This window comes from Cnephaeus nilssonii (assembly GCF_951640355.1).
Source record: "Cnephaeus nilssonii genome assembly, chromosome: 7".
Classification (NCBI taxonomy): Eukaryota; Metazoa; Chordata; class Mammalia; order Chiroptera; family Vespertilionidae; genus Cnephaeus; species Cnephaeus nilssonii.
The window spans coordinates 14,694,960-14,720,268 of record NC_137078.1 but is presented as its reverse complement, the minus strand read 5'-3'; the positions used below and the strand labels follow the sequence as shown (position 1 = coordinate 14,720,268).

General features: G+C 47.6%; 1 protein-coding gene across 1 annotated transcript in view; it reads left to right on the top strand.

Annotated features, from left to right (window-relative positions):
- F13A1 (coagulation factor XIII A chain) overlaps nucleotides 1-25,309 on the top strand; it is a 172,800-nt gene that overhangs the window by 135,049 nt on the left and 12,442 nt on the right. Inside the window, exons 11-13 of the mRNA XM_079778427.1 lie at nucleotides 1,534-1,687; nucleotides 11,082-11,369; nucleotides 17,294-17,454. Of these exons, the coding sequence (XP_079634553.1) occupies nucleotides 1,534-1,687; nucleotides 11,082-11,369; nucleotides 17,294-17,454 (603 nt within the window). The remainder of the gene's footprint in view (nucleotides 1-1,533; nucleotides 1,688-11,081; nucleotides 11,370-17,293; nucleotides 17,455-25,309) is intronic.

The window sequence follows — 25,309 nt, the reverse complement described above, 5'->3', positions numbered from 1 at the left end:
AAGATCACCAAGAGCACAGATGTGTCCTTAGAGACCAAGGCTAAGATCACCCACACCCTCTTATTCCCAATTACTATGTACAGAGTAAGGCTGGTAGGAAAAAAATAATTATTTATATAAAATATGATGTTGGAGGATACCCTGGACCACAGAAAATGAACAAATGGGTTCTAGAGCAAAAATGACAAAACCAAAGCTGTCCTACTTCAGGCACATCATGAGAAGGGCAGTTTTTTTAAAAAGACCGTAACTGCCCTAACCGGTTTGGCTCAGTGGATAGAGCGTTGGCCTGTGAACTCAAGGGTCCCAGGTTTGATTCTGGTCAAGGGCATGTACCTTGGTTGTGGGCACATCCTGAGTGGGGGGTGTGCAGGGGCAGCTGATTGATGTTTCTCTCTCATCGATGTTTCTAACTCTCTATCCCTCTCCCTTCCTTTCTGTAAAAAATCAATAATATGTAATTTAAAAAAAAAAAAGATGACAAAGCTGGGGAAAGTAGAAGGCAGTAGGAAAGAGGGAAACCAAATATGAGATGGGCTGGCTACATAAAAAAGGCTGTAGGCATAAGTCTACAGGAGTTGAGAAGGACTGTTGAGCACAGGACATTGTGAACATCACTCATTCACAGAGTCACCAGGAGTCAGAAGTGGCTCAGTGACACATGACACACACCTGAAGTAGGTATCCCAAGGTTGGCTTAGCCATTTAACAGCATTGTGAAGTCCTCAAATGCTTCTTATCATTCTACTCTACCAGCTTTGTATTGCTGGCAATGTTGCTTTTCACTGTCTCAGGATGATTAAAGCAGCTCCAAGTGTCACTTCACTTCACATGAAAACATTCAAAAGCAGAAAGAGTAGGGAAAACTCACCAAGTACTGCTCTCCTTTTATAAAAAGTCATTCCCAGAAGCCACCCAACTGAGATTCTCATTTTCCAAGAAGTAGGTCACACGGTTACTGCTGGCTTAAAAGAAGTCTGGGAAAGCAAGTACCAGACATGGTACTTTCAGTTCTCTCTTAAGAGGTGGGATTCACCAGCAAGAGAAAAGGGAAGAGCCTTTGCCGGGTGGCTCAGTTGGTTGGAGCATTGTCTTGTACACTAAAATGTTTCAGTTCCATTGTGAGTCAGGGCATATACCTAGGTTGTGGGTTTGATCCCTGGTCCGGGCGTGTATGGGAGTCAATGTTACTCTCTCTCTCTCTCTCTCTCTCTCTCTCTCTCTCTCTCTCTCTCTCTCATCAATAAACATATCCTCAGAGTATAAAAGAAAAGAAAAAAGGGGAGAAAGAAGTGATTGATGTTTAGACAACTGAGAGTCCCACTTCTAAATATTCTTAATTAAAAATACCTGATTATTAATCTAGACTAGATTCCCATATAGAATAGCTTTTAAGTGAGTTTATCCCTATGAATCCAGTGTTGTTGAAACATACCAACTCTAAGGGTATTAGATGACTACACCATTGAGAGGTAGAGATTTTGGTAACAAAGACACTTCATGACAGCTAATGCTCTCTTTTCCTGTTTTTAGGTCAACAGTGATCTTGTTTACATTACAGCTAAAAAAGATGGAACTCATGTGGTGGAAGCTGTTGATACCACTCACATTGGGAAGTTAATTGTGACCAAACAAATTGGAGGAGATGGCATGAAGGATATTACTGATAACTACAAATTCCAAGAAGGTAATCCTATATAATAAAGAGGTAATATACAAATTGACCCTCATACCCTCACACAAGATGGCCGCCCCCATGTGGTCAAAGATGGCCACCCCCATGTGGTCAAAGATGGCCTGCAGGGGAAGGCAGTTGCGGGGGACCAGGCCTGCAGTGCAGGGCAGTTGGGGGTGACAAGGCCGGCAGGGGAGGGCAGTTTGGGGGGACCAGGCCTGCAGGGGAGGGCAGTTGGGGGTTACTGGGCCAGCAGGGGAGGACACTGGGGGCGACTGGGCCTACAGGGGAGGGCAGTTGGGGGCAACCAGGCCGGCAGGGGAGGGCATTTAGGGGTTACCAGGCAAGCAGGTGAGGGCAGTTGGTGGTGATTGGGCCAACAGGGGAGGGCAGTTGGGGGTGACCAGGCTGGCAGGGGAGGGCAGTTGGGGGCGATCGGGCCGGCAGGGGAGCAGTTAGCCATCAATCAGGCTGGCAGGGGAGTGGTTAGGGGCAATCAGGCAGGCAGGCAGGCGAGCGGTTAAGAGCCAGCAGTCCTGGATTGTGAGAGGGATGTCTGACTGCCGGTTTATCGGCAGTAGGACATCCCCTGAGTGGTCCCAGGTTGGAGAGGGTGCAGGCTGGGCTGAGGGACAACCCCCCCCCAGTGCACAAATTTCATGCACCGGGCCTCTAGTTTACTATAATTGAACGACAATTTCTTTGCCCAAGTCCATTTTGTACTTACTAAGGTCACTATGAGATGTGTCCCAGAGAATGCACTGGCATTTATAACATATGGTAGTCAGAGCAGAAGCATAAATTCTCAGGAGTGAAAGACACATCACATCCACAATTTTTCATTGTAGTTTCATTAGTATGTTTGCTTTGATTAGAATTCCCTCCACATGGCTTGTGAAATGATTTGATTTTAAGTCATATTTACTTTAACAGCATATAGAATATATGAAAGGACAAAAATAATTTTAAATAATTCTAATGGAAAACACTATAATTTTAGTTCAATAACATAAATTTAAATAACTATTCACATCTGTTTAGTACTTTATACACTATTCTTACATACATTATTCCACTGAATGATCATGGAAATCCCTTGAGGTAGATAATACAATATTAATAGGACAGTGCAATCTTACTAGTCAGGCAATTAAGCTGAAGGCCTGTTTAAATCCTATCTAATAAAAGAGTAATATGCAAATTGACCATACCTCTGCTACACCCACAAGCCACACCCACCAACCAATCAGGAGTAAGTATGCAAATTAATCCAACCAAGATGGCTGCGGCCACAGAGTGAGCAGGAGGCTTGGGCTTCCCTGGCAATGGAGGAAGCCAAGTTTCCCGCACACCCTGGCCGGCCCTGGACTCCACGCAAGGCTACAAAGTTTCAATTATAGAAGATAAATAAATCCCAGATACCAGGACCTCCGCTTGGGTCGCTGGGGGGCATGGCTGACCTGCAGACCACCACAGGCCCCTTGCCCAGGCCACCCCATGCCCCAAGGGAACCCCCAGCCTGATCCAGGACACCCTTCAGGGCAAACCAGCCAGCCCCCACCCATGCACCAGGCCTCTATTCTATCTAATAAAAGAGTAATATGCAAATTGACCATCACTCCAACACACAAGATGGCTGTCCCCGTGTTGACACAAGATGGCCACCACAAGAAGGCCAGCAGGGGAGGGCAGTTGGGAGGGACCAGGCCTGCAAGGGAGGGCAGTTGGGGGCGATCAAGCCTGCAGGAGAGGGCAGTTAGGGGTGACCAGGCCGGCAGAGGAGGGAAGTTGGGGGGGACCCAGGCCTGCAGGGGAGAGCAGTTGGGCGGTACCAGGCCTGCAGGAGAGGGCAGTTAGGGGTGACCAGGCCTGCAGGGGAGGGCAGTTAGGGGTGACCAGGCCTGCAGGGGAGGGCAGTTAGGGGCAATCAGGCTGGCAGGGGAGTGGTTAGGGGGTGATCAGGCTGGCAGGCAGAAGCAGTTAGGGGCAATCAGAAAGGCAGGCAGGAGAGCAGTTGGGAGCCAGCAGTCCTGGATTGTGAGAGGGATGTCCGACTGCCCATTTAGGCCCGATCTTATTGGGATCGGGCCTAAACGGACTGTCGGGCCTAAACAGGCTTTTGGACATCCCTCGAGGGGTCCCAGATTGGAGAGGGTGCAGGCTGGGCTGAGGGACACTCACCCCCATGCACGAATTTTGTGCACCAGGCCTCTAGTTATAAAATAATGGCAATGTGGTTTTGTTCACTTTTTTTGTGCAGAATATTTCATATGGAGCTGTTGAGTTGGTACTAGACTGATTGCCTACTCTGTGCCTGGAATAGTGTTTGATGCTGGGATCATTTTAGTGAGCAGGACCCAATTTCTGTTCCTGGCCAAGTGACAGGATCATTATGCAGAGGGGGCTTTGATAAGAATAAGAGGAACACTCAGTCCAACCAGGAGATTCAGAAAAGACAAAGCAGGGTGAGAGAAATCACATAACATAGTTAAAGCTGGCCAGGGGTTTCCACACAGTGGTAACACGATCAAATCATGAAGGTTTGAAGCACCTGGTATGCTTGGGGTCCTGCTTGCTCAGAGTGCCCAGGGGCTGAAGACAAAACTGCCCAAGGTCAGCAATGGACAGGAAATGAAGGAACTTGGGTATCTCGATAGGAAATGAGGAGTATATTTCATAGATAATTCATCATCAGAGTTCTTAGGGGTAGCATTTATTTTAGTGAAGAGATAAAAATGATGATATTTAGCATATACCTAAATATCCATCAGTATTCCTGAAGTGCTATGGAGTGCTGAATTTCTCTTAAATATTTTAGACAGTCTCTGCACTCTTATTTACAAAAGCAATTTGCACTATAAAGAGGAAGTTTGCTAAACTGAGAACTCTTGTGCATAATATTAGAAATTCAAAATTTCTGTCATCTGAACTAGTGAATTTTTGCTGTATTTCTAAAATGATTCATTCTTTTTTTTCTGTTACATATCCTTCATTGCACAACATAGATCAAAATATTTTTTCTTTCTTTTTTTCCCCTAAAATGAGGGGAGGAAATAATAAATTCAAAGACATAGCAATAGAAACAATCTAAAAAATGTTTTTGTGCTTAAAAAATAAGCATGGTAAAACAAAACAAACAAACAATGCCCTCTTGTTATTACGTTATATGCGAAAAGGTTTGGAAAGGAAATATAAAAGTCCATAAAAAAGATAAAAGAAACTAGCTGTAATATTCATTCATTCATTCATTCAACAACTGCTATTAACCATCCCCATATTTTCAACACCGGGTACAAACAGAGACATGCATAGCCCTGCCTTCCCATCTAGCTGGAGAGACCAGCAGGAAGCAAACCCTCACCAGGCTGTGGGATGTGTGCAGGGCACAGAGAAGGTAATCACAAGCCAGTCTCGGGGATTCTGGAGGATGTTAGTGAGGCTCACCGAGATGGAAGAATGAAAATTGGCTAGGTGAAGCATGGGGAAGGAGTTCTTCAGGAAGAGGCAGCTAGACAAGGATTGTGGATAAACTCTCCTAGTGTGGAAGAAATCCTGATCAGACAAGAAAACAAGCGGTGAGCCTACAGGGGGCTGTCCAGGCCATCAGCTGTCTTGTCTAACCTCACAGCAGAATGCCATTAGCTGTCAGCAGTGGAGGTGGCAGTGAAGTCCAAATCAAGGTCAGATGTCAAGAAAGGGAGGACCCAAAGGCAGTCTACAAAAAAGGAGTCAGGGCTTGGCCAAGGGTGGACAACAGATTAAAACAAATAAAGTGTGCCAACTCTGAATGAGGAAGACATTTGCAATCTGGGCCACAGAGTTTGGCAAGAAGGCAAGGCTCAGATAGGTGGACCATGTGGGGGTCTGGTCTAAACAGAAGTGCCCCTAAATTCCCATAGGTAGTTGTAAGAAACACCCATCTGGTTCTGGATTAGATTTTAATCCCAGGTAGATGGATAATTGGCCTCTTAATCAAAGATGGCGTATGCATTTCAAATTCCAGCTTTGGGAATGACTGAGTGGAGTACTGTTTAGAGGAGGATGCTGAGACTGCTCTCAAATGTAGTGGGAAAGAGTGGGTGATTATCGATGTCTGTCATGGGCATCTAGGAAGGGGCAGCCAGCATCCATGGCTGTGTATTTGCCACACTGATTCTCATTATTGAATCTTTCATACAATTTCTCTATCCACAGATTCTGAGTGAGGCCACTAAAGTTTGGAGATGAGTAAAAACCTAAAAGAGGAATTATTACCATATTTAGGAATTTACTATTTTAATTAACTAAATTGTGGATAGATCATTTTTCACTTGGACAAACTAAAGCTTAACATTAATTTTATACCTTTTATACTATAAAACTTTGAAAACCAGAATCCTTAAAACTTCTTCTGGGCAATATATCTTCTTCATGATGGTATCTGGATCCCATTTCCTCATCCCCCCATCAATGATTCCCTGTCACTTGTATTTTTCTCTCTCCTTTTCTGTTAGCTCCTTTCCATTAGGATTTCAGTGTTTAAAGAGTTTACAAAGTCTTTTTCAACAATATATCCCCCACCAAACATGCCCACACTTTCTTCCTCCTTGCCTCCATGGCCAGGTGTCCTGGGAGAGCTGCCTGTACCTGGCAGCCTGCCATGTTCCTTTCCCTTATATTCCTCACCTACCATGCCCTACATTTTGCTACCAACATATCCTTGAAGATCTTCTCAGGGTCACTGAAACCACCTGACTGCCATGTGGAAGAAACATTTGCAGACCTCAGCTTGCCTAACCTTCCTATACCTTTTCATGCTATTACTCCCAAGTCTGAAATTCGGTTTTCTTCGTTTCTATGATGCAATGTCTCCTGGTTCCATCCCAACCTGCTTGGTTCTTTGCTCTGTCTCCTGTCCCCCCGACCCAAGCTCTCTGCTTTCCTTACTCCCTCCGAATGTGACTTCATTCTAGGCTTACATCCTTGGGTTCATGCCCATTTCCTTGTGTTCTTTCTATAGCTGGTGTTACGTCCACATATACACTGCTCACTCCCAAGTCGCTGACTCCAATTTAGACTTCACTTTTCAGCTCCACATTTACCTAAAGTCCCACAGAAACTTGAAATGGAACCTTCCCAAATGTCACCTCTCTCACTCCCTTCCCCTCCCTAGATCTGTTTCTCATCCTCTCTCTACCCCAGTGAAGGGAACCATGATCCACCAGGTGCAACAAACCTGAATGTCCCTCTGAAACATCTTCCCTTCCCCGCCCCTCCTGATCTCCATGGCCACTCTGAGAATCGGGTGGTATCATGTGTGGAGAACTCTTAGCATTGTGCCTGCTACCTAGAAAGTATCCCATAAAAGTAAGCTTCTGCTACCGCTACTAATTGTATTATCCCTACCATACACTACTATTAGCTTGGGCTATGATGGCTTTTCTCCTGGATATCTGCTACAGCTTCCAATTCCCTGTCCTCTTATCCTCTTTCCCTCGTTCTAAACCCTGCATTGCTGCCAGAGTGGCATATTTAAAATGTAAACCTGAGCCTGGTTGCCGCACTACTTAAAAGCTCTCCCTCTCTTTTGTCATCTCCAGGGCATTTCAATCAGAGCGTGGCCACACCCCTGCCATCTGCCCTTTTGCCCCCTCACTGCCCCTGCTAACCACATGGGCAGTTATCATAAGTAGCAGCCAGGTGAGCTGCACAGTTCCTCTAATAAGCCAAGCTGCCATTTGCCTCCAGGCCTTTGTTCTCCCTGTGGAGGGAAAAATGCTGAGAAGCCTTCCCTGCCCCTGGGTGAATGGTGACCCCTCTTTACTGCCAGACTGCTACAGGAAAGGCTGTGCATCTCACCTGAGCACAGCACCTGACATTAGAGCATGAACTATCAAATGAGTGGTAACTCAGGTGGCACTTTCACAGGTGAGCCTAATTGAACATAAAATGTCCTACACTGGACTGTTTGGTATCTACACTAATAAAAGAAAAAGATGCAAATTGACCATACCTTCACGATACCCACCAGTCAATCAGGAGTGAGTATGCAAATTAACCTAACAAAGATGGCGGTTAATTTGCATATGCAGGTGCTGAGCGGTCGGGGGCAGGGTGGACACTTGCATCATTGCCATGGCAACAACGCAGGCATTCCGCATCACCCCAGCCACTCTGGGCCTCTGGGCAGCATGGGAAGGCGGAAAGGCAGCTCCAGGCCAGAGCAAAGATGGTGCTGGCAGCCAGGGGAAGGAAGGCCCATTCTTGCACAAATCTCCATGCATCGGGCCTCTAGTCTATATATACTGAGTAGCCAGATTATTATGATCTCTGAACGCATAATAATCTGGCCACTCAGTGTATATCCTATATAATAAAAGGCTGATATGCAAATTGTCCCCTTGACCAGGAGTTTGACCAGCAGGCAGGCCAGCCAACCGCCCATGTCCCCTCCCCCTGGCCAGGCTGGCTGGACCCCACCCATGCACGGATTCACCAGGCCTCTAATAATCTGGCCACTCAGTGTGTGTGTGTGTGTGTGTGTGTGTGTGTGTGTGTGTATACACACACACACACACTGAGTGGCCAGATTATTATGCGTTCAGAGATCATAATAATCTGGCCACTCAGTGTATATAAAAGGTTAATATGCAAAGTGTCCCCTTGGGAGTTTGACCGGGAGACCGGGAGTTCAATTGCTCGCTATGATGTGCACTGACCACCAGGGGGTGGCATGGAATGAAGGAAGGCCCCAGCCAGCAGCCAGAAGGCCCTGATTGGCCCTGATCGCTGGCCAGGCCTAGGGACCCTACCCGTGCATGAATTTCATGCACCGGGCCTCTAGTCCATTATAAATATGAAAGTTTGGTCTGGATGAAAGCAGAGGGCTTCTCCGAACCGCAGTCCTTTGGAGCCTCTGTGCCAGGCTAGGTCCTAGGTCTGGAGGACATGGAGCTTGCATTGTAACAGGGGAATAACATCACATAGTGACAAGTACAGGCAAAAGGAAATAAAGCCAGGTGATATGTTAGTGAGAGCTGAGAGGACTAGGGACATTTACACAGGAGGAAGGAAGGGAGGGTACTCTGAGAAGGTGACATTTGAGCTAAGATCCAAACAATGGGAAGAGTGCGCTCTCATTGCATCCCAGTTAACAGACCTTCCTCCTGGGGTTGAAGGAGGAGTCTCAGACAACAGAATCTGGCTGTAGGCCATTCTCTCCCAGCACTGAATCCATGGCCTGAATCATATGAGACATCAGGGCACCAAGCACAACTGCAGAGTGACAGGGGTTCTGCCTGCTCCAGGAGGCCTGCAGCTCCTGCCTCCTATCGGGGCCTGTGCTTCCTGTAACAGCCCAGCCTGCTCTGCCTGGCACCCCTGCTCACAGGGACAGGCTCATCCCTAGCAGAAGCTAGAGGTCCCTCCATCTACGACATGATATGGAATAAAGTCTCTTATCCCCACAAGCCTCCACTGCCCCCTCCCCTCATCCCAGCCAGCTCAGCTTCTCCCTATCAAGTAGGCACCTCTCTGACCATGTTCCTGCTGCTGCTGCTGCTCACCCCCTGCATTTCGCCTAAATGCATATTTGGTATCCATCCAAAGCGATAGCCATCAGTGCTCGCTTTCTCGCAGAGCTATCTGCCAGATGCATTCTGCTAAAGCATTTCACTGCACTTTCCTTGTCACAGCCCTCCTTCCCTTTATTATTATCTCCCCCTATTGATCTGCAAACATGTGCTCTAGCCAATGCTTGTCCTAGACAAATTGTTTCTGGCATCTCCTGGCAATCTTGACAATCAAAGTACTTGTTAATACACATGCACACACACATACACATTTTCGATTGTTTGCAACACCTGCTGGCATTTTCTTTGTCTTTGCAAAATACTAGCAGCTGCCGATCCTTATGCATATAATACTTCTAATCCACCTAACAACCCTATGATGTTGGCTTCCTTGTTTTACAAACCAGGAATCTGATGGTAATAACAGTGCCTGCCTTTTTACTCTAAGGATTAAATGAGATAGTGTATGATATGTACTTACCACAACACCCATCACAATAATAACCATTTGACCTCTTCATCTCCATTGTTTTTTATTATAAACTAAGTAAAGTGAAAGATAATATCTTAAAATTAGCATAAGTATAAAAGCCAGCATTTTTATTTTGAAGTGATTGTGTGTTATTGTTTTTCTTGCTAGCTAATCCCATGACTACTTTTTAGAAGCCAAAATATTTGCCTCTCTATTTGCCACATGCACTGAGATATATCCAAAGGAATTAGGGTGGTAAAGACAATAGCAACTATCTGTCCACACCTCCTCAATCCCTGTCCCCCAAAGCCAAGCATTTGGTTCTGTGCTCTATAAGGAATGTTAGCCCAGTTTGGACTCGGGAGCAGCAGGCTCTTAGGCCTAATTTGTACCTGTACTTCTCACTTTCTCACATGTACAAAGCAAGTTTTTAGTCTCTTCCTCTCCATACCTTCATCCCCATCACCACCACTTTGGAAAACCTACATAAGACATATTTCTAAAAACAGCACACGTCTCAAACAGCACCACCATCCCAATAGGCGTCCCTCAAAGCAATGTGTTCCGTGTCAGATGACTGGGAAATCTTTCTAAACAAGTCTCCCTACGAGGCCACAATCTCAGAACCTTCCATAGGTTATTGAACATGTGACCATCCAGGAGGCACTAGAGAACCCAGTGCTCCCCAAGGGAACTTGGCCTTCAGTCCTTCTGCAGGAAGGCTTCTTAACCGTTTGCTAGATCGGAGCGTGGGGTGCAGTGCACGGTTTGGGAAACAGGGATCTTTGCACTCTGCCAGGAGCGAATGGCAATGGAGGGCGGAGCAGAGGGCAGGAGGAGCTGCCCAGGTCCAGCTCAGCAGGAGCAGATGGGGCAGGCCCAAGTGGAAAGAGCGATGAGGAAGACAGGTCTTGTTGGGGAGAGCCATGAATAGGGGGAAATTCAAATGCAGAAGGTGGGCTGGCCAGATGTGACTATTGCAAAAATCTTTGCTTAGAGATCTTCAATTTCTAGCTACATGGCCAGGAGTTGGGTAGGGAAGCAACTGATACCACAGTTTTGCCTCTTCTACCTTCTGAACCCTGATATAGTGACACTGCAGGAATGACTGTTAGAGCAAGCCCCTTAGAACCCCCTCTCAGACAGGCCCTGGGATGCCACCTAACTGCAACCCGGGCAGGTCATGACTGGCTGGGACTTGATTTGGCAGAATTTGTAACATCGGAATGATTTGGGCACCTGCCTCAAAGGAAGCGGTGTGGCTCGCAGCAGCAGTCCAGCAGGCACAGCACACGGGGCCCGCAGCTCAGGGGGTGCAGAACTGCGACCTTCTCTTTGAGGGACTGCGTTTCTTTTCCTGTCATCACCTCTGCATTTTTCCTAGGTCAAAAAGAAGAGAGACTGGCCCTGGAAACTGCCCTGATGTACGGGGTTAAAAAGCCCCTCAACACAGAAGGTATCGTGAAACCGAGGTCTGACGTGGACATGGACTTTGAAGTGGAAAATGCCGTGCTGGGAAAGGACTTCAAGGTCACCATCACCTTCCAGAACAACAGCCCGAAAGCTTACACCATCTCAGCCTATCTCTCGGGCAACATCACCTTCTACACCGGTGTCTCCAAGGAGGAATTCAAGAAGGAGACATTTGATGTGGCTCTGGATCCCTTGTCCTGTAAGCTAACTGGGGGGCTGTTCTCTACAGGACCTGAGACCTGCTTCTCTGTCTGGCTCAGGCCCGACACCCCTAATAACTTTCTGTTGAGTGAAGGTTCTGCCCCAGAGTTCAGGAGCGTGGACCACATGGGAGAACCAACTTCTTTTAGAGAGGCCCCACCTTTCATCTTCATGCCTCATGCACAGAAGCGAACACTGAAATTTTCAGTCACGAGCCAGCCCCAGGAGTCGTGGGAATTAAATATAGTGTAACTTCTTGCTACTCGAAGTGTGGGCTGAGGACCTGAAGCATCGGCATCCCTGGGGAGCTGGTTAGAAATGCAGACTTTCAGGCCCTTCCAGGCCTGTCAATGAGGATCTGCATTTTAACAAGATCCCAAGGGCACTGAGTGCATGGGAAAGCTTGTGAAGGACACATCCCAGCACGCAGGCCCCCTGCCGGTGTCTCCCTCCCAAAGTTAGGCTTTGAGGGCACGGGGCTGCTCCCGCAGGAATGGTGGGTGCTGCTTTACCATTTAAAAGGCAGGGAGAGCTAAGCTCTGCATAAAGACCATTTCTGAAAATGGATCTGTCTGATACACAAGGACAGGAGAGAGCCCAGCCTTGGGAGAGGAGATGGGAGGCTCAGATGTGCTGTCCAGGAGCCTCCGACGGGGTTTGCATTCTCTACCATCTCTCGGGGGCTCTCTCATCCTTGACCCCTTCCAGCATCTCCTTCCGGAACATCTTAAGTGGGATTGGGATGGACATGCTGCACTTTGCACTGAAGGTTTCAATTTCAATCAATTTCATTTCTTGGGGTCCTAGTATTTAGTGGGCACAGCAGTTGGTCACACAACTGGCAAAATTAGTCAATCGGAAGGAACTGGCCTCCAGGCAGAGCACATGGAGTTAGATAGGACAGGTCGGAAAGGACCTGAACACTTCTGGGCATCAGGCTTTTGTGGACCAGATGTGTTGACACTGAAAAAGAAAATAAAAAAAAGGGAATATGAATAATAAGTTTTACAGAGCAGAGGACCAAACCACATCTTCACAATGTACAAGCTTTCTGCATTTGGTGTCTGTCCCAAGCCACAGTAAGTTCAGAAAGATATTCCCAGAAGAATGGGAAGCTAGCCCCAAAAATCCCAATCTGAAGAAACCTACCCAAACTTGGGGGAGGAAGCCAAGCTCCCTCACTTCAGTAACGTGGCTTTAACAATTAGGAAACCCATCGGCATGGTATTTTCTTTGGAAGCTGGAAGAGTAGCGCTTTTTCTACCCCTGGAGGTGGAAAGGGAATCCCTATAGAAAAGAGCATCGGGGAGGGGAGTGGTAAAGGACTCGGAGCAGAACAGCCATCACAGCTGTTCAGTGCAGGCAGAGGCAGTGACCTTTAGAGCCTGAGCCTTGGAGTGAGACAAGTCTGGATTGAGGTGTGACTGTCGCCTACTAGCTGTGTGTCCCCAGGCAAGCTACCCTAGTGATCTGAGCTCACTCTCCCCATCTGTACATAGAAACAATACCACCCACATCACAGGGTTGTGGATTCACTACTCAAGCCTTTATTTTGTGCTTACAAGTCCAGGTCCTGCTTTATGCTGGAGACATAGCAATGAACAAAACAGAAGTTCTCACTACCCTCATGGAGTTTGTAGTCACCTGTGGTGGGGCAGGGGCTCAACAATAAACAATCAAACAAGTGAATATATAGTGTGGTTGAACCTGTAATAGGGAAATAGAAAGCAAGCTAAGCAAGAGAGGAAGTGGTGGTAGAAATGAGGTGGTCGGGGAAGAAACCATTTAAAAGAAACATGACAGAAGGGCAGGAGTGAACTTTCTAGCCAGAAGAAACCATAAGTGCAAAGGCCCTGAGGCCAGAGCATATCTGATGTGTTCAAGGAACAGCAATGAGACGAGAGTCAGGAACAAAAATGGCAAGGTGAGAGTGGTGGGCAAAGACCATGAAGAGTTGTAGGCCCTAGTAAGCATGTAGGCTTTGTTTCCTAATGAGCTGAAAGAACCATTAGAGGGTTCTGAGCAGAAGTATGACATGATCTGACTTAGGTTCTGCAAGATCACTCTGGCTGCTGTACTGAGAATAGACTCTTGGGGAAGTAGGGCTAACGCTTAGAGATGTTATTGCAATAGCTTAGTGAGAGATGGTGGGGTAGCGAGGGAGGTAGTGAGAACTGGTCAGATGTTCTGAAGGTAGAGCCCACCGGATTGGCTGACAGATTGGATGTGTGGTGTGAGAGAAGGCGAGTGAGGAAGAAACTAAATGAGATAAATATATTTGAAATGGATCACATATGGTAGGCTCTCCGTAAATGTTAACTTCCAACATGTTTACATTTTGAGAAACTGAGACTGAAAAGATGAGTTGATGTGTTCAAGGTCATGCACAGTAATTAGAGGCAAATCAGATAACAGAAGCCAACTCCAATTCAGGCAGGGACAGTGAGCCAACTTGCTGTCACCTTGGGCCCTAAGTGGGCCAGTTTCCACTCATGCCCTTGCTACCTGGCATTCAGCTGCTCCTCCCTCCCCTAAACAGAGAACTAGGAGCAATCCTTTTCCCACCTCACAAGAGCCCCATCTCTAAATCCCCTTCTCCTCTCCCTAATCCAATAAATGATTGAGCTTATATGAATTAGTGAGCTAGTAGTCATGTACTACATTAGCCCTCCCAGTCACTGACCAAACCTAAGCCAGACTTCATATTAACACAGGTCCCACCCTCTCGGCCCACCCCAAGGCTTGTCCTGTATAACTTGAAGGAAGTTGGAGACTATTTCTTGCTTTGCCCTACAGATGGGTGGCATTAACTGCATGCAATGAGTTGCATATTGCAATATAAAATAAATTGCACAACATTGCAAAATATGATTCTAGACTTTGATTTTAGAAGGTCAGAGTACATTGCTAGGAGGCTGTATTGCAAAGAAAGTTTTCCAAGTAGAATGGGAGGCATACTTTCCAGATTGATGATTAAAGAAACTGTGTGGGCTAGAGTCAGCTTGGAAGACTTGAATAACTTAAACCTTCCAGTACCTTCAAAGGTGCTATCATTTCCACTTGGCTATATTTAGTTTTCTCTGCTTTTTGGAAAAGAGATGAGGCAGCTCCAGTCTGTGTCTCCCTTGGCTTTCCCCAGACACCGTAAATGATATTGGCAGGATCCCAGCTCCACCGCTCATAGAATGAAAATCTATTCTTCTTTCTCTTGCCACATTTAATAAACTTTATCTAGAACAATTTCTTGTGCGGTGGCAAAACACAGCACTTACATAACATACTATTTCAGGAGCACTGTTCTCTTGGGCTGGAAACACAGCCCAGTTTCCTCGGTGCTATGATTTAGAGAATGTTCTGCCCCCGAGATAAAGGGGTCCTGGTGCTGACATTGTAAAGGTAACGAGAGCTTCTGCAAAGATTTCTGGAAAGAAGTCAGACATATCCCACCAGCCTAAAGGAACCCAGTGGTCAAACACCCGTGTAGAAAGAGCCAGAAGATGCCCATATTTTATTACTGGCGGTAGATTGAGGCAAAATGCATGTTCTTCAAGGCCTGTCATTTTGCCACTCCATCTGTGCAGATCTGGGGAAGTGAAAAGCAGGCCCCGTGTGCTCATCTGAGGTTGCATCTAACTGAGGGGGCAGAGTCTTATTCATCTGGACAATTAATTTCTGGGGGAGCCATGGAAAGCGGAATCTAGGCTCAGGCCCAAAGAAGGCAGCATGATTGGTCATTAAAAAATGCGGAATTCAAGGGCCAACATCAAGGCCAGTTCATAAATTCAAAAGGCTGGCTCTGAATGGAACAGGACTGCCCAGGAATCAATCCAAGTCCTTTAGCACGTGTGTAAGGTGGACCAATACCTTCTAACAACTCTGCATAGCCTGGGGCAGAGTTTCTCAGCAGAGGCACCAGCACATTCCAGACTGTGGATAATTGCTGCGGGGCCGTCCTGTGCATTGCACGATGTTTAGCAGCATCCTTGTCCTCTATCCACTGGATGCCTGCCAGTAGCAACCAGTTCTGACAATCAGAAATGTCTCAGACATTGCCAAATATGGCTAAGGGTGGGGGGAACAAAATTGCTCCCAGTTGACAGTCACTGGTCTGGACTAACCAGCCTTTCCAGTTTGCCAGGAATTGATTAGGTTCCAGGGTACAGAACTTGCCATTTTAAAACTGAGACTGTCCTAAGTCCACCTTAACTCTGCCACTTCTGCTGTAAAACCCCCTGTCTCTGGGAGCTTCGCAAACCTGCAAAGCCATCACCTGGGCAGCTTAGTCAAGGGCAGACCCTGACAGTTGGTGGGGTGGGGGTGGAGAGCCTGCGTCTGTAAAAGCTCCCGGTGGTGGTGTCCGCTGGCCCACAGACCACACTGGAAGCAGCAGGCCTGGGTTGGAAAAGCCATTCTTGCCCCTCTGTCAGGGCTGATTCTGCGGGGAGCCCCTGGGGACTGGGGCACTTCTCAGCCCCGGGCTGCACACCAGAGTCCACCTCACTGAGCCTGGGCCCCTAAGATTCTGATTTAATTGGTGTGGGGTGGGATCCACCAGGGAAGGTTCTTAAATAGCCCCAGGTGACTGTGATGTGGAGCCAAGACTGGGAACCCTTCAGCCGGAGGGCTGGAGGCGGCCACAGCACCTGCTCATCTGTGCGGAGCTTCCAAGCGGGTGCTGATGCCTCTCACCTGTGAGCCAGCGGCCAGGAGGCCTCCCTGTGCTCCGGGGCGGGTCCCCACGCAGCCTTCCTTCCCGGCTGCAGGGGCCGCTGCTCATTATGGAGGGCTGTCATGAACTACGCTCTGCCCTTGAAACTGTCAACCATGGCAGTTATTTCCTTTAATAACTTTTGCAAGAAGGAGGAATCTTTGGCAAAAGGCAGGCATTGGGCGGGGAAGCAGTGGTGGAGACGTGCAATTCCCTGAACGCCTACGGACCCTGTGCTCTGCGCCTGGGGGTGGAGGCACGAGTCACCGTTTTCCTGCCGGGCGGCTGGCTGACGATGCCACACCAGCACGTGGCTCTGCCCAGGCAGGTCGCAGCAGCTGTGGCACTGGGGCCTGGGTCCGGCCTGCAGCAGGACTGCGCTTTGCTCTCTAGAATCCTGGGCTGCGGGAAAGGAGAGATAGAGAAAGTGGGCGATGCAGCCACAGAGCACCTCACTGCTGTGGCCAGAGCCACAAGGTAGAGTCCCCATCCCCAGCCTGACGGTGAGCGGAGGGAGCCGGACCCCCTCCCCCTCCAGATGTCCCCCTGAAAGCTGACCTCAGTGACTCGAGGAAACAAGCTTTGGGCACAGAGGCCTGTTGAGTGACAAACAGGGGAGGAGGTGGGAGGAAGCTGAATGCCTATGGTGAAAACTGGTTCCAACAGCTTCTTTCTCTTCAGTAGAAAAATCATGTCAGATGGTACAGAAAACACTGGAAAGAAAACGCAGAGCTACAAGGGGAAAAAGGTTTGGGTGGCTGACAGTGTTGGCTCCAGCGTGGCCCGTGGCCTACATGAGATGCTGCTTATTGCACGAGGGGTCGGCACGTGGAATGGTGTCCTTGAACGTCACCGCTCCACACCTGCCATCCTCAGATGGGCCCTACCCAAATCAAAACAGCTGCCGTCAAAACCCCTGGGTCCTTGGTTTCAAACATGGCATCATATTTTACAACAGCAAAAGCACTGTTTGGGAAATCTGACACATTTTCTCCAGTAAGACCTTACTGAATATTAGATTTCCAGCACATTCTTTCTTTACCCAGAAGCAGGAGAGCTTATCCCTGATTGACTCTGTCCCATCTGCCCCTCCCTCACCTTTGCTTTGTTCGGTGGGTGCTGTGCTAATGTGGGAAAGATGGGGGCACCCGGGGGAAGGAAAGCGGGTCCCATCCCAGGTCCTGATACCCAGCATGTTTGTTTCCCTCTGCCAGTCAAGAAAGAGGAGGTGCTGGTCAGAGCCGGCGAGTACATGGGCCAGCTGCTGGAGCAAGCGTCTCTGCACTTCTTTGTCACAGCTCGTGTCAATGAGACCGGGGATATTCTGGCCAAGCAGAAGTCCACTGTGCTGACCATCCCCAAGATCATCATCAAGGTCAGTGTTAGCATCTCAGACAAGGGAGAAGAGCAAGATTGTTGATGAGTTATTCAGGCTTACTGTGTTTTACTGTGAGTGTGTGTGTGTGTGTGTGTGTGTGTGTGCGCGCGCGCGCGCTCCAAAAAAAAAATAAAAATGGAGCTAGGATCCTCCTGTTCTTTGAAAGAAGTAAACCACACTATATATAGACATGCACATGTAACACTTTTCTCTCCTCTCCAGATCTAAATATATAGATCTGGCTGCAGATATAAATATAACCTGTAGGTATGAACACACTTGTGGAGAAAGATAAAGATGTGTAATGGATACATATACTTAGAATTCTCACTGCCTCCAGCATAAAGTGGGTCAGGCATGGCATGAGATGGAAACCGCTTGGATCATCTCCACCTGCACTTTGGACAGTACTGCTGTTCATGGAGATGTAGTTGTAGCCAGGTGAATGCACAAACTGAAAGGTCAGCGAGATGGCAATGACTTTTCATCCAGGTATTCACCTTGCAACCACCAGAAAATGCCCTCGTGCCTTTTCCCGTAAATAACCCCCCTCCCCTGTCACCAGGAAAACCACCTTCCTGACTTTTGTCACCACGGGGTGTTTTGTTGCCCACTTGGCTAGTAGTTTTAACATTTTCTCCCCACTGAGCACCAGAAATCTCTGCCCCGGTGGCTGGAAGGAACTTGGCAGAGGAGGGCTGACTGTGGGAGCCTGTGTGCTCCCGCGTCTCAGGAGCAGAGGCAGCATCGCAGCCGCATGGCTGACACCTTCCCACCCTGTGAGCGGGTGCCCAGCCCGCAGCAGGGTCCTCGGAGTACCACACCTCCTGCCAGCCCTCCCCAGGACTTAGAGACCTTCCCAGGCCGCTGGAGAACATTGTTCTTGAAGTGACTGCGTGATTAGCACAGCTCCTGAGCTGCATTCCTCAAAGTGATAGACAAATCATAGTTAGACAAAATTTTCACATTTTAAATGCCCCTAGAGCTGGGAGATGGGCAATGGGCTAGGAATGGGGAGTTAGGCCTTGTGTCTTATAAATAATTTTCTGTGGATCATTTGTAAAACGAATCATTGTTGTGTAGCATTCAAAGTGGATGACACTGCTGACCACCATAGTGAGTCACCCCAGGATAAGGCTCATCCAAACACAGACATGTAGTGCCCTCCGAGGACAAGAGCCCCAGACCCTGCATTTCTAGAAAGGCCTCCATCATCATCTGTGGTTATTTCACCCCCGTCACCTCCCACAGGTGAGCACCAGAGGCCTTGAAAGGCAAATTAAAATGAGGATGTTCAGGGCCTGCAGGCAGAAGAGGAGACAAAGGCAAAATGGGCAAGTGCATTGGCGTCCCTCCAGAGGTGCCCTCAGTCCGGGAAAGCATGAACCCAATAGTGCGAGGCGCTGGGTACCATAAGCGGGGGGCCTTCCCACCACCCTCAATGGGCAGGCTGCCCCCATGGCCTGCTGTCCCTGGGAGACATGGGGCGGTGCCTGCAGGGTCATCCCAGCTGCACTCGGAGGCATCCCTTACCCTTTCCCATCAGAGCAAGGCCTGCCTGCTCTCCCCAGTTATGAAGCCACAGCCTGTCCCTGGGAAGGGCTGGGAGAGAGCATTCCACGCTGCACAGTGATCAAACCACAGCAGGAAACAGAATTTAATGGCACCGCTGATAATGCACTGGATGTATAAAAGAAACTAATAACTTTCATCCCTTAGACATTATTAATATGAAGGATTATTTGTTAGTTATCTTCTGGGTTTACTTAAAGAGCAGTTTCGTTCCCCAGGGGCAGAATCAAATACCATCTCCAACAAACTGAGCGAGCTTGGTAGGGAGGGTGCACTTTTTAAAAAGTTGTGTTTTTATTTTATTTTTAATTTCCATTAAGGTGTCAGGGATGCTGTTTCTGGAGGAAACTTATTCAGAGGCAGAACCGTTTGACTGGGACTCAAGCTTGAGAGAAATGGCCATTGTGGCTTCTGTCCAGAGCCGAGATTGTTCGGGAAAGGAGGCAGGAGGCAGGAGGCAGCTTTGCGTGAGCTGCCCCTTAACCACTAACCCCATTAACCACATTAACCTCAAAACAAGCTAAGTCCCAGCAGGGGAAGAGGTGTTCCTGGGTAAAGCACCTCACACTTTAAAAGCCACCCAGGTGTCCTGAGCTGTGAGAGGCCTGATTCCAGAAACTAATGGCCTGGAGGCCTGGGAGGCAGCCTAGCCTGCTGGACATATGAAATACAGATGGCAGTCCTCATCCTGCAAGTGACTTAGGGAGGGAAAGACACAGAGGAAAGGCAGGAGGGTCGGGGGAGAAGGGGATGGGAAAGGAAGGGAGGAAAAGAGGAAAGGAAAGAGGAAGGAAGAGCAGAGGGGAAGGAGGGAAGAGAAAGAAAATGTTACACTGAATTATTAGGAGACCTTAGGGAGAGGAATCAAATAAACTAAATAAAACAGGAATTGGAGAGGGAGCTAAATGCAACAAAAGTAAAAAAATAATAATAATAAAATAACAACAACAAAAACATAATGGCTCAGAGGTCCAGAATTGCCAAATTCTAGGAAAATGCTAGAACTCTTTTTGCATCACTTTGAGTCTGACATGGTCCACAGCTGACTGAACCTCTCAAATTCTCTGCCATGAATGTGCTGGGCACAGCGAGATGACATGTAAGCCAAGGGTTAGGAGGACATGACCTTCCATTCTTATCTCACGGGCAGCAGGAAGGAAAAGACCAGAACACAGTGATGACAATGATAGCAGCTAGAAATTATTGAGCTCTGTCTAGTATTATCTTATTTAATCCTCAATACCATCTTATGAGATGGATATTATTATAATCCACACTTTACAGATGAGAAAACTAAGGCCCAGAGAAGGTCAAAACATGTATAGAGGTCAAAACATGGGCTTTGGGACCAAACTATCTGAGTTAAAAACCTCTTTTCTTAATATAATAAGTGTGTGACCGTGGACACATCACTTCTCTTTCTTGGCATCTGTAAAAGAGAGATAATGGCAATACTTCCTTCATAGGGTTGTTGTGAGTATATAATGAGTTAATGGATACCTAAGCCCAAATCAAAGTCAATGCCAAGTATATGTTGGTTGTTGATATTATTGTCATTGTTACTGTTCATAAGCAACTCGCCCGTGAGCGAGTGCCTGCTAAGGGAAAGAGTGAAGCTTCTAACCCAGGTCTTTTGCAGATAACCATTGCTCTCACACTGGAACTTCCACAGAAAGTGGAAGATGGTGACTGCCTTCACAAAGTGTCTGTGTTTTTCAAGGGAGAGAGACCACCCAATCATGAGTTTGGTTGAAGTGGGGTATCAAAAATTAAGGCTGTAGAGCAATAGATGATCCTCAATGAATGACAGCATTTCAAGCAGTAGCAATGGATGAAGAGACATCTCCAGATCCTAGGAAAAAACCTAATTAAGGACAAGTGAGAGGTAGATGGCAGGTGTGGGGAGCAACTAGAAGCCTGCTGTGGCCAGAGTCGAGGCTGGAAGCAGGGGACTAGTGGTTATAAATTTAGAACAGCAGCTTGGGGCCATTTTAAGATGAGTCTAGAATTTTCGGATGAGAGCTTTATATTTCAGTCCATGAACAAAGACTTCAGTGAAAACTCTGGAGCATAAATATAACATTATTGCCCTCCTCCCGAGAGTTGGAACCTCTTTTCTTTCTCTTCCTCAAAGCCTTTGCCCGAGTCATCATCTTATTCTGGGAGTCCCCAGCTCAGCCTGGGGACTGCGGTTTCCTGGCAGCAACTTTGCAGCTGTTCTTAACGAGCCCCCTTTTTAGAGCAAATAGAGGCCAACCTGGAACAATATTGAGCCCCAGCAAGGCAGTTGGCCAGTGGACATGTACTTACATCCTGATGGACCCAGTCTTGGATTACATTCTTCCCGCCAACCACCAGGCATGAGTCACAGTGTGTGATCCGCATATGGAAAATGGAAAATGGCAGGAAGAGACATTCATTAAACTTTAATGAGCACGCATCTCTTTTTCCATGCTATCACAATATTTTGATGAAAAAAAGTATATTTTATTAAAATTAGACATAGAATTTTTCTCTGCCTTCCCATGTGTTGATGGTTGTAAGATGCTTTAAGTCAGAAAAAGACTCAGGCTTTTTGGTTTTTAATGAACATCTATTTTTAGGAAAGGATGGAGGCAATGACGGGAATTCAGCTCCATGCTGCAGACTGGTTTGTCTGGAATCTGTGGTGTGTGATGTGGGAATAGCATTCTGGCGGGGCTCTCCCACTGTCAGCAGTGAAGGTTTCACATTTTTCCTGCTCTCACCCAAGTCAGCTAGAACAAGAACACCAGGAGGGACACCTGGAGCCCCTTTTGTGGAGACACAGTAACCTGTAATACTTAGAGATGGCTGCAGTCAGACCACCTGGGTTCAGAGTCCTACCTGCTTTGGGCTAATTACACAACCACCTCAGAAGTAAAGTGGGTACAATAATAGTACTGACCTCACTGGGATTCTGGGAGGGAGCAAAGAAATATTCACATAAAGAGTTTCGCATGGTACTTTGATCATAGTAAGTACTCAATGAAGACCAATGTCTATTAGCTTCTACTGCACACATTTTTCTTCTCCTCCTCTTTTTCTTTCTCTTCCTCTTTCCTCTCCCTCCTCCTCCTCCTCCTCCTCCTCCTCCTCCTTCTCTCCTCCTCCTTCTCTCCTCCTCCTTCTCTTCTTCCTCCTCCTCCTTCCTCTCTCTCTCTCTCTCTCTCTCTCTCTCTCTCTCTCTCTCTCTCATACACACACACACACACACACACACACACACACACACACACACACATCCTTTCTCTCTGAACTTCAGTGTCCCCTTTGGCAAAATAATTAAACCACTAATATTTATAATACTATTTATTATAATTATAAAAGACAAAGTTTCTGAGGATTAACATCTGTAATGTTTGTGAGAATGCTGAGCCCATGCCAGGACCTGGTAGCTGCTGTTAAAGTTTCCTCCTTCCCTGCCTAGTCCCATCTATGCCTGGAAATCCCGCAGTCACTCCCTGAGAACTGCTTAGAGCAGCATGTGACCTTCTGGCCTAAAGTGAAGGTAACACTCACCTGGTGGCACTGAATCTGACCGCTGGGTGTCAAGTGTGTGCGTTGCTCCCTATGGAACCCTCATGTGTGCGAAGCCAGTCTTGAAGAGCCTGGAGCAAGGCTAGGGGAGAGAACGGAGGACCTCTATTCAGGATCTGGGAAATAAACTCTTCCGAGTGCCATTCTAAAACCACTCAGGTGCCAAGACCTTGGTGGTATTATCCTGTAAAACAAGTCCTGCAGGATTTGCAGAACATCACTAACTGTTCACCCTGTAGAACTCATCTTCTCATATGCATTAGGAGCAATGCTGCTAAGAGAAAATATAATCCTTTCTATGTATGTAATTTTTAAAATTATAATCATGAACACACAGGTGCTTTAAAAATTTAAAAATTCTTTTAAACACTTAAAATAAGAACAATTGACTGTTTCCAAGATTTTTTAACCTGAGTTTTAATGTGCTTCACTGCCCGAGGGCCCCCACAAGTGTAGGTGTTGGCCTAGAGTGGCATTGATAAGATTGTAACATGCATTTGCCCCTTACTTATTCGTTTTGTTGACTAAAAGAAATTTCTAGTGTTTATTAATCTTTTAGTTTAATCCGTCACTCATCTATTCATTAATTCCTTGAATTCACTCAACAAATAGTTATTTGGTGCTCCCTCTGTAGATAATTGTAAAAAATGCTTTTTTAAGAATTACCAGAGAAAACTCGGCATTAAGAACATTTTTATTGACTTTTTCTTTGAAAGATTGCTGGTGATTGCATTCAGCAGTGCCCACCCTTGACCAGCTGCAGGAGCGTAGCTGCACTGTTCTCTCAGGACCTGACCACCCCTGCCACCAGCCTGCGGGGTTCCTCCTGCATGGACAGTGTCTACAGGGCCTACAGAAGTGGGCAGTTCATACAAATCCACAAGCAGAATGTCCGCACCACCGGCTCTGACTAGCCAGGCCTCTGTGCTCTGGACTTGCTGCACTGAGGATAACTAACACAGGTCACACGAGCTATGTCCCTGCCAACCCTCCCCAGGGCGCTGGGCCCTACCTCTGGGCGGGCTCCACTCCAGGCTTGTGCAGACCCTGCCGAGCCTGGGGGGTGGAGTGGCTGTGAGGGCACCAAATCCAGCCCACTCACCACTCACCAAGCCATGCAGAGAGCTGCACCCACCCCCAAAAAGGGGCGCCCTTGCCTAACTTGTGCAGCCACACCCCAGTGCTGGCTCCACATCCTGATCTCTTCTGATTGACACACTACTTGGTTTTTTACCAACTGCTCAATGTTGTGTTCTAACTGGAGCCCAGAGGTTAGGTGTGGAATCCTCCTCATGCCCGGGAAGCCCCCACTTTCACCAGAGCAGAGCAAGGCTGGGCTGCTTGCTGTGGTGGGTGCCTGGGCCCTGCTCCTGCAATATCCCAACTCATATACCTTTATCCCACAGGAAAGGTTAAACTTGGGGAAGCCATTTGAGATGTAATAAGTGCTTCCAAAATGCTGAGGGCCAGTGGGTAAATTGTAATTAACTGCAGTTTTGTTTTGTTCTGTGAAAACCTGAATATTTGAAACTTTCCATCAAGACAGAAAATGAAAAGAGAGACCAGGTTCTAAATAACCCCTGAACCCTGAACCATTTCCCCCCATGTCTCCAACCAAGCGCTTTTCTCCCTTCCCACCTCCCCTTGTTCTCCCTGACTGTCACGTGTCCCAGTCACCAGGACACACACCTCCGCCCTGCCCATCCCATGGCCCTGCAGTGCCCCAGGGTTGGGCTTCTCCCCTTCTCTTTAGAAAGTGTTGGTGGAGGCTCCCAGCTTGGCAGTTCTCCTCCCCAAACCTAAGAACTGACTCCACCTCATTTCCACAGGGGACCTCGGGAATAAGGTCCTCATGTCACCCTGAAAGCATGTCTTCCTTTAAACCTCAACAGCATTTAGATCAGCAAATGCTAGCGTGTTTCAGATGCTCTGCCCGATCCTTTCACAGTAAAACCCCCTGGTAACCACCTAAGAAACCCAGGCCCAGAGAGCTCAAGCCACTTGGCCCAAGGACACTCCGTGGCAAGCCCCCGTCTTCGGACCCTGAGGCCAGCAGGGTTTCCCCCAGCTTCCCGCAGGGGTGGTCACTGTGTGTCTCGGCCACTGTGGTTGTGCCCTCGGTGCTGTCCTACACCGTCTCCGGAGAAAATCAAACACAACTGTCTGAGCTCCCATAATGAGGGGCTCTGCGCAGATAAAGCCTTGTGATCGGGGACTGTCCCAGGCAGGGCACCCCAGCCAAGGCTTTCCATGCTCAAGTGCTGACTCTCCACCCACTGACGGCCATTTGTCACAGAGGGGCAGACAGTGGGAGTGCTCCATCAGCCAGGAGGGCACCAGGCCAGGACCATGGGAGCCCTGCCGCCAGAGCGTGCACATCTCTATCTCCCTCCACTTACAGCCGCAGAACAGCCTGTACTTGAGAACGGAAACGAGTACCTGCTAACCAGGTGCCTAAAACATAATTAGCTCTCTGCTTATCTGGTTTGCTATTTTTTAATCTTAGTAAAAAACACACATAAAGTAAAACATTAAGAATAATGACTCCCATCCACCTTATCATATAATCCCACTATGTTTAGGCTACTGGTTATTTTCTTAAAATGATTATCTCCATCTTTACCCTTAATAGAAAATCCTATTATCATCAAGTAATCTAACATATCAAGGCCCCGAGGCTATCTTGCCACATTTCACTCTGGCATAGAAATCTAATTCTCTC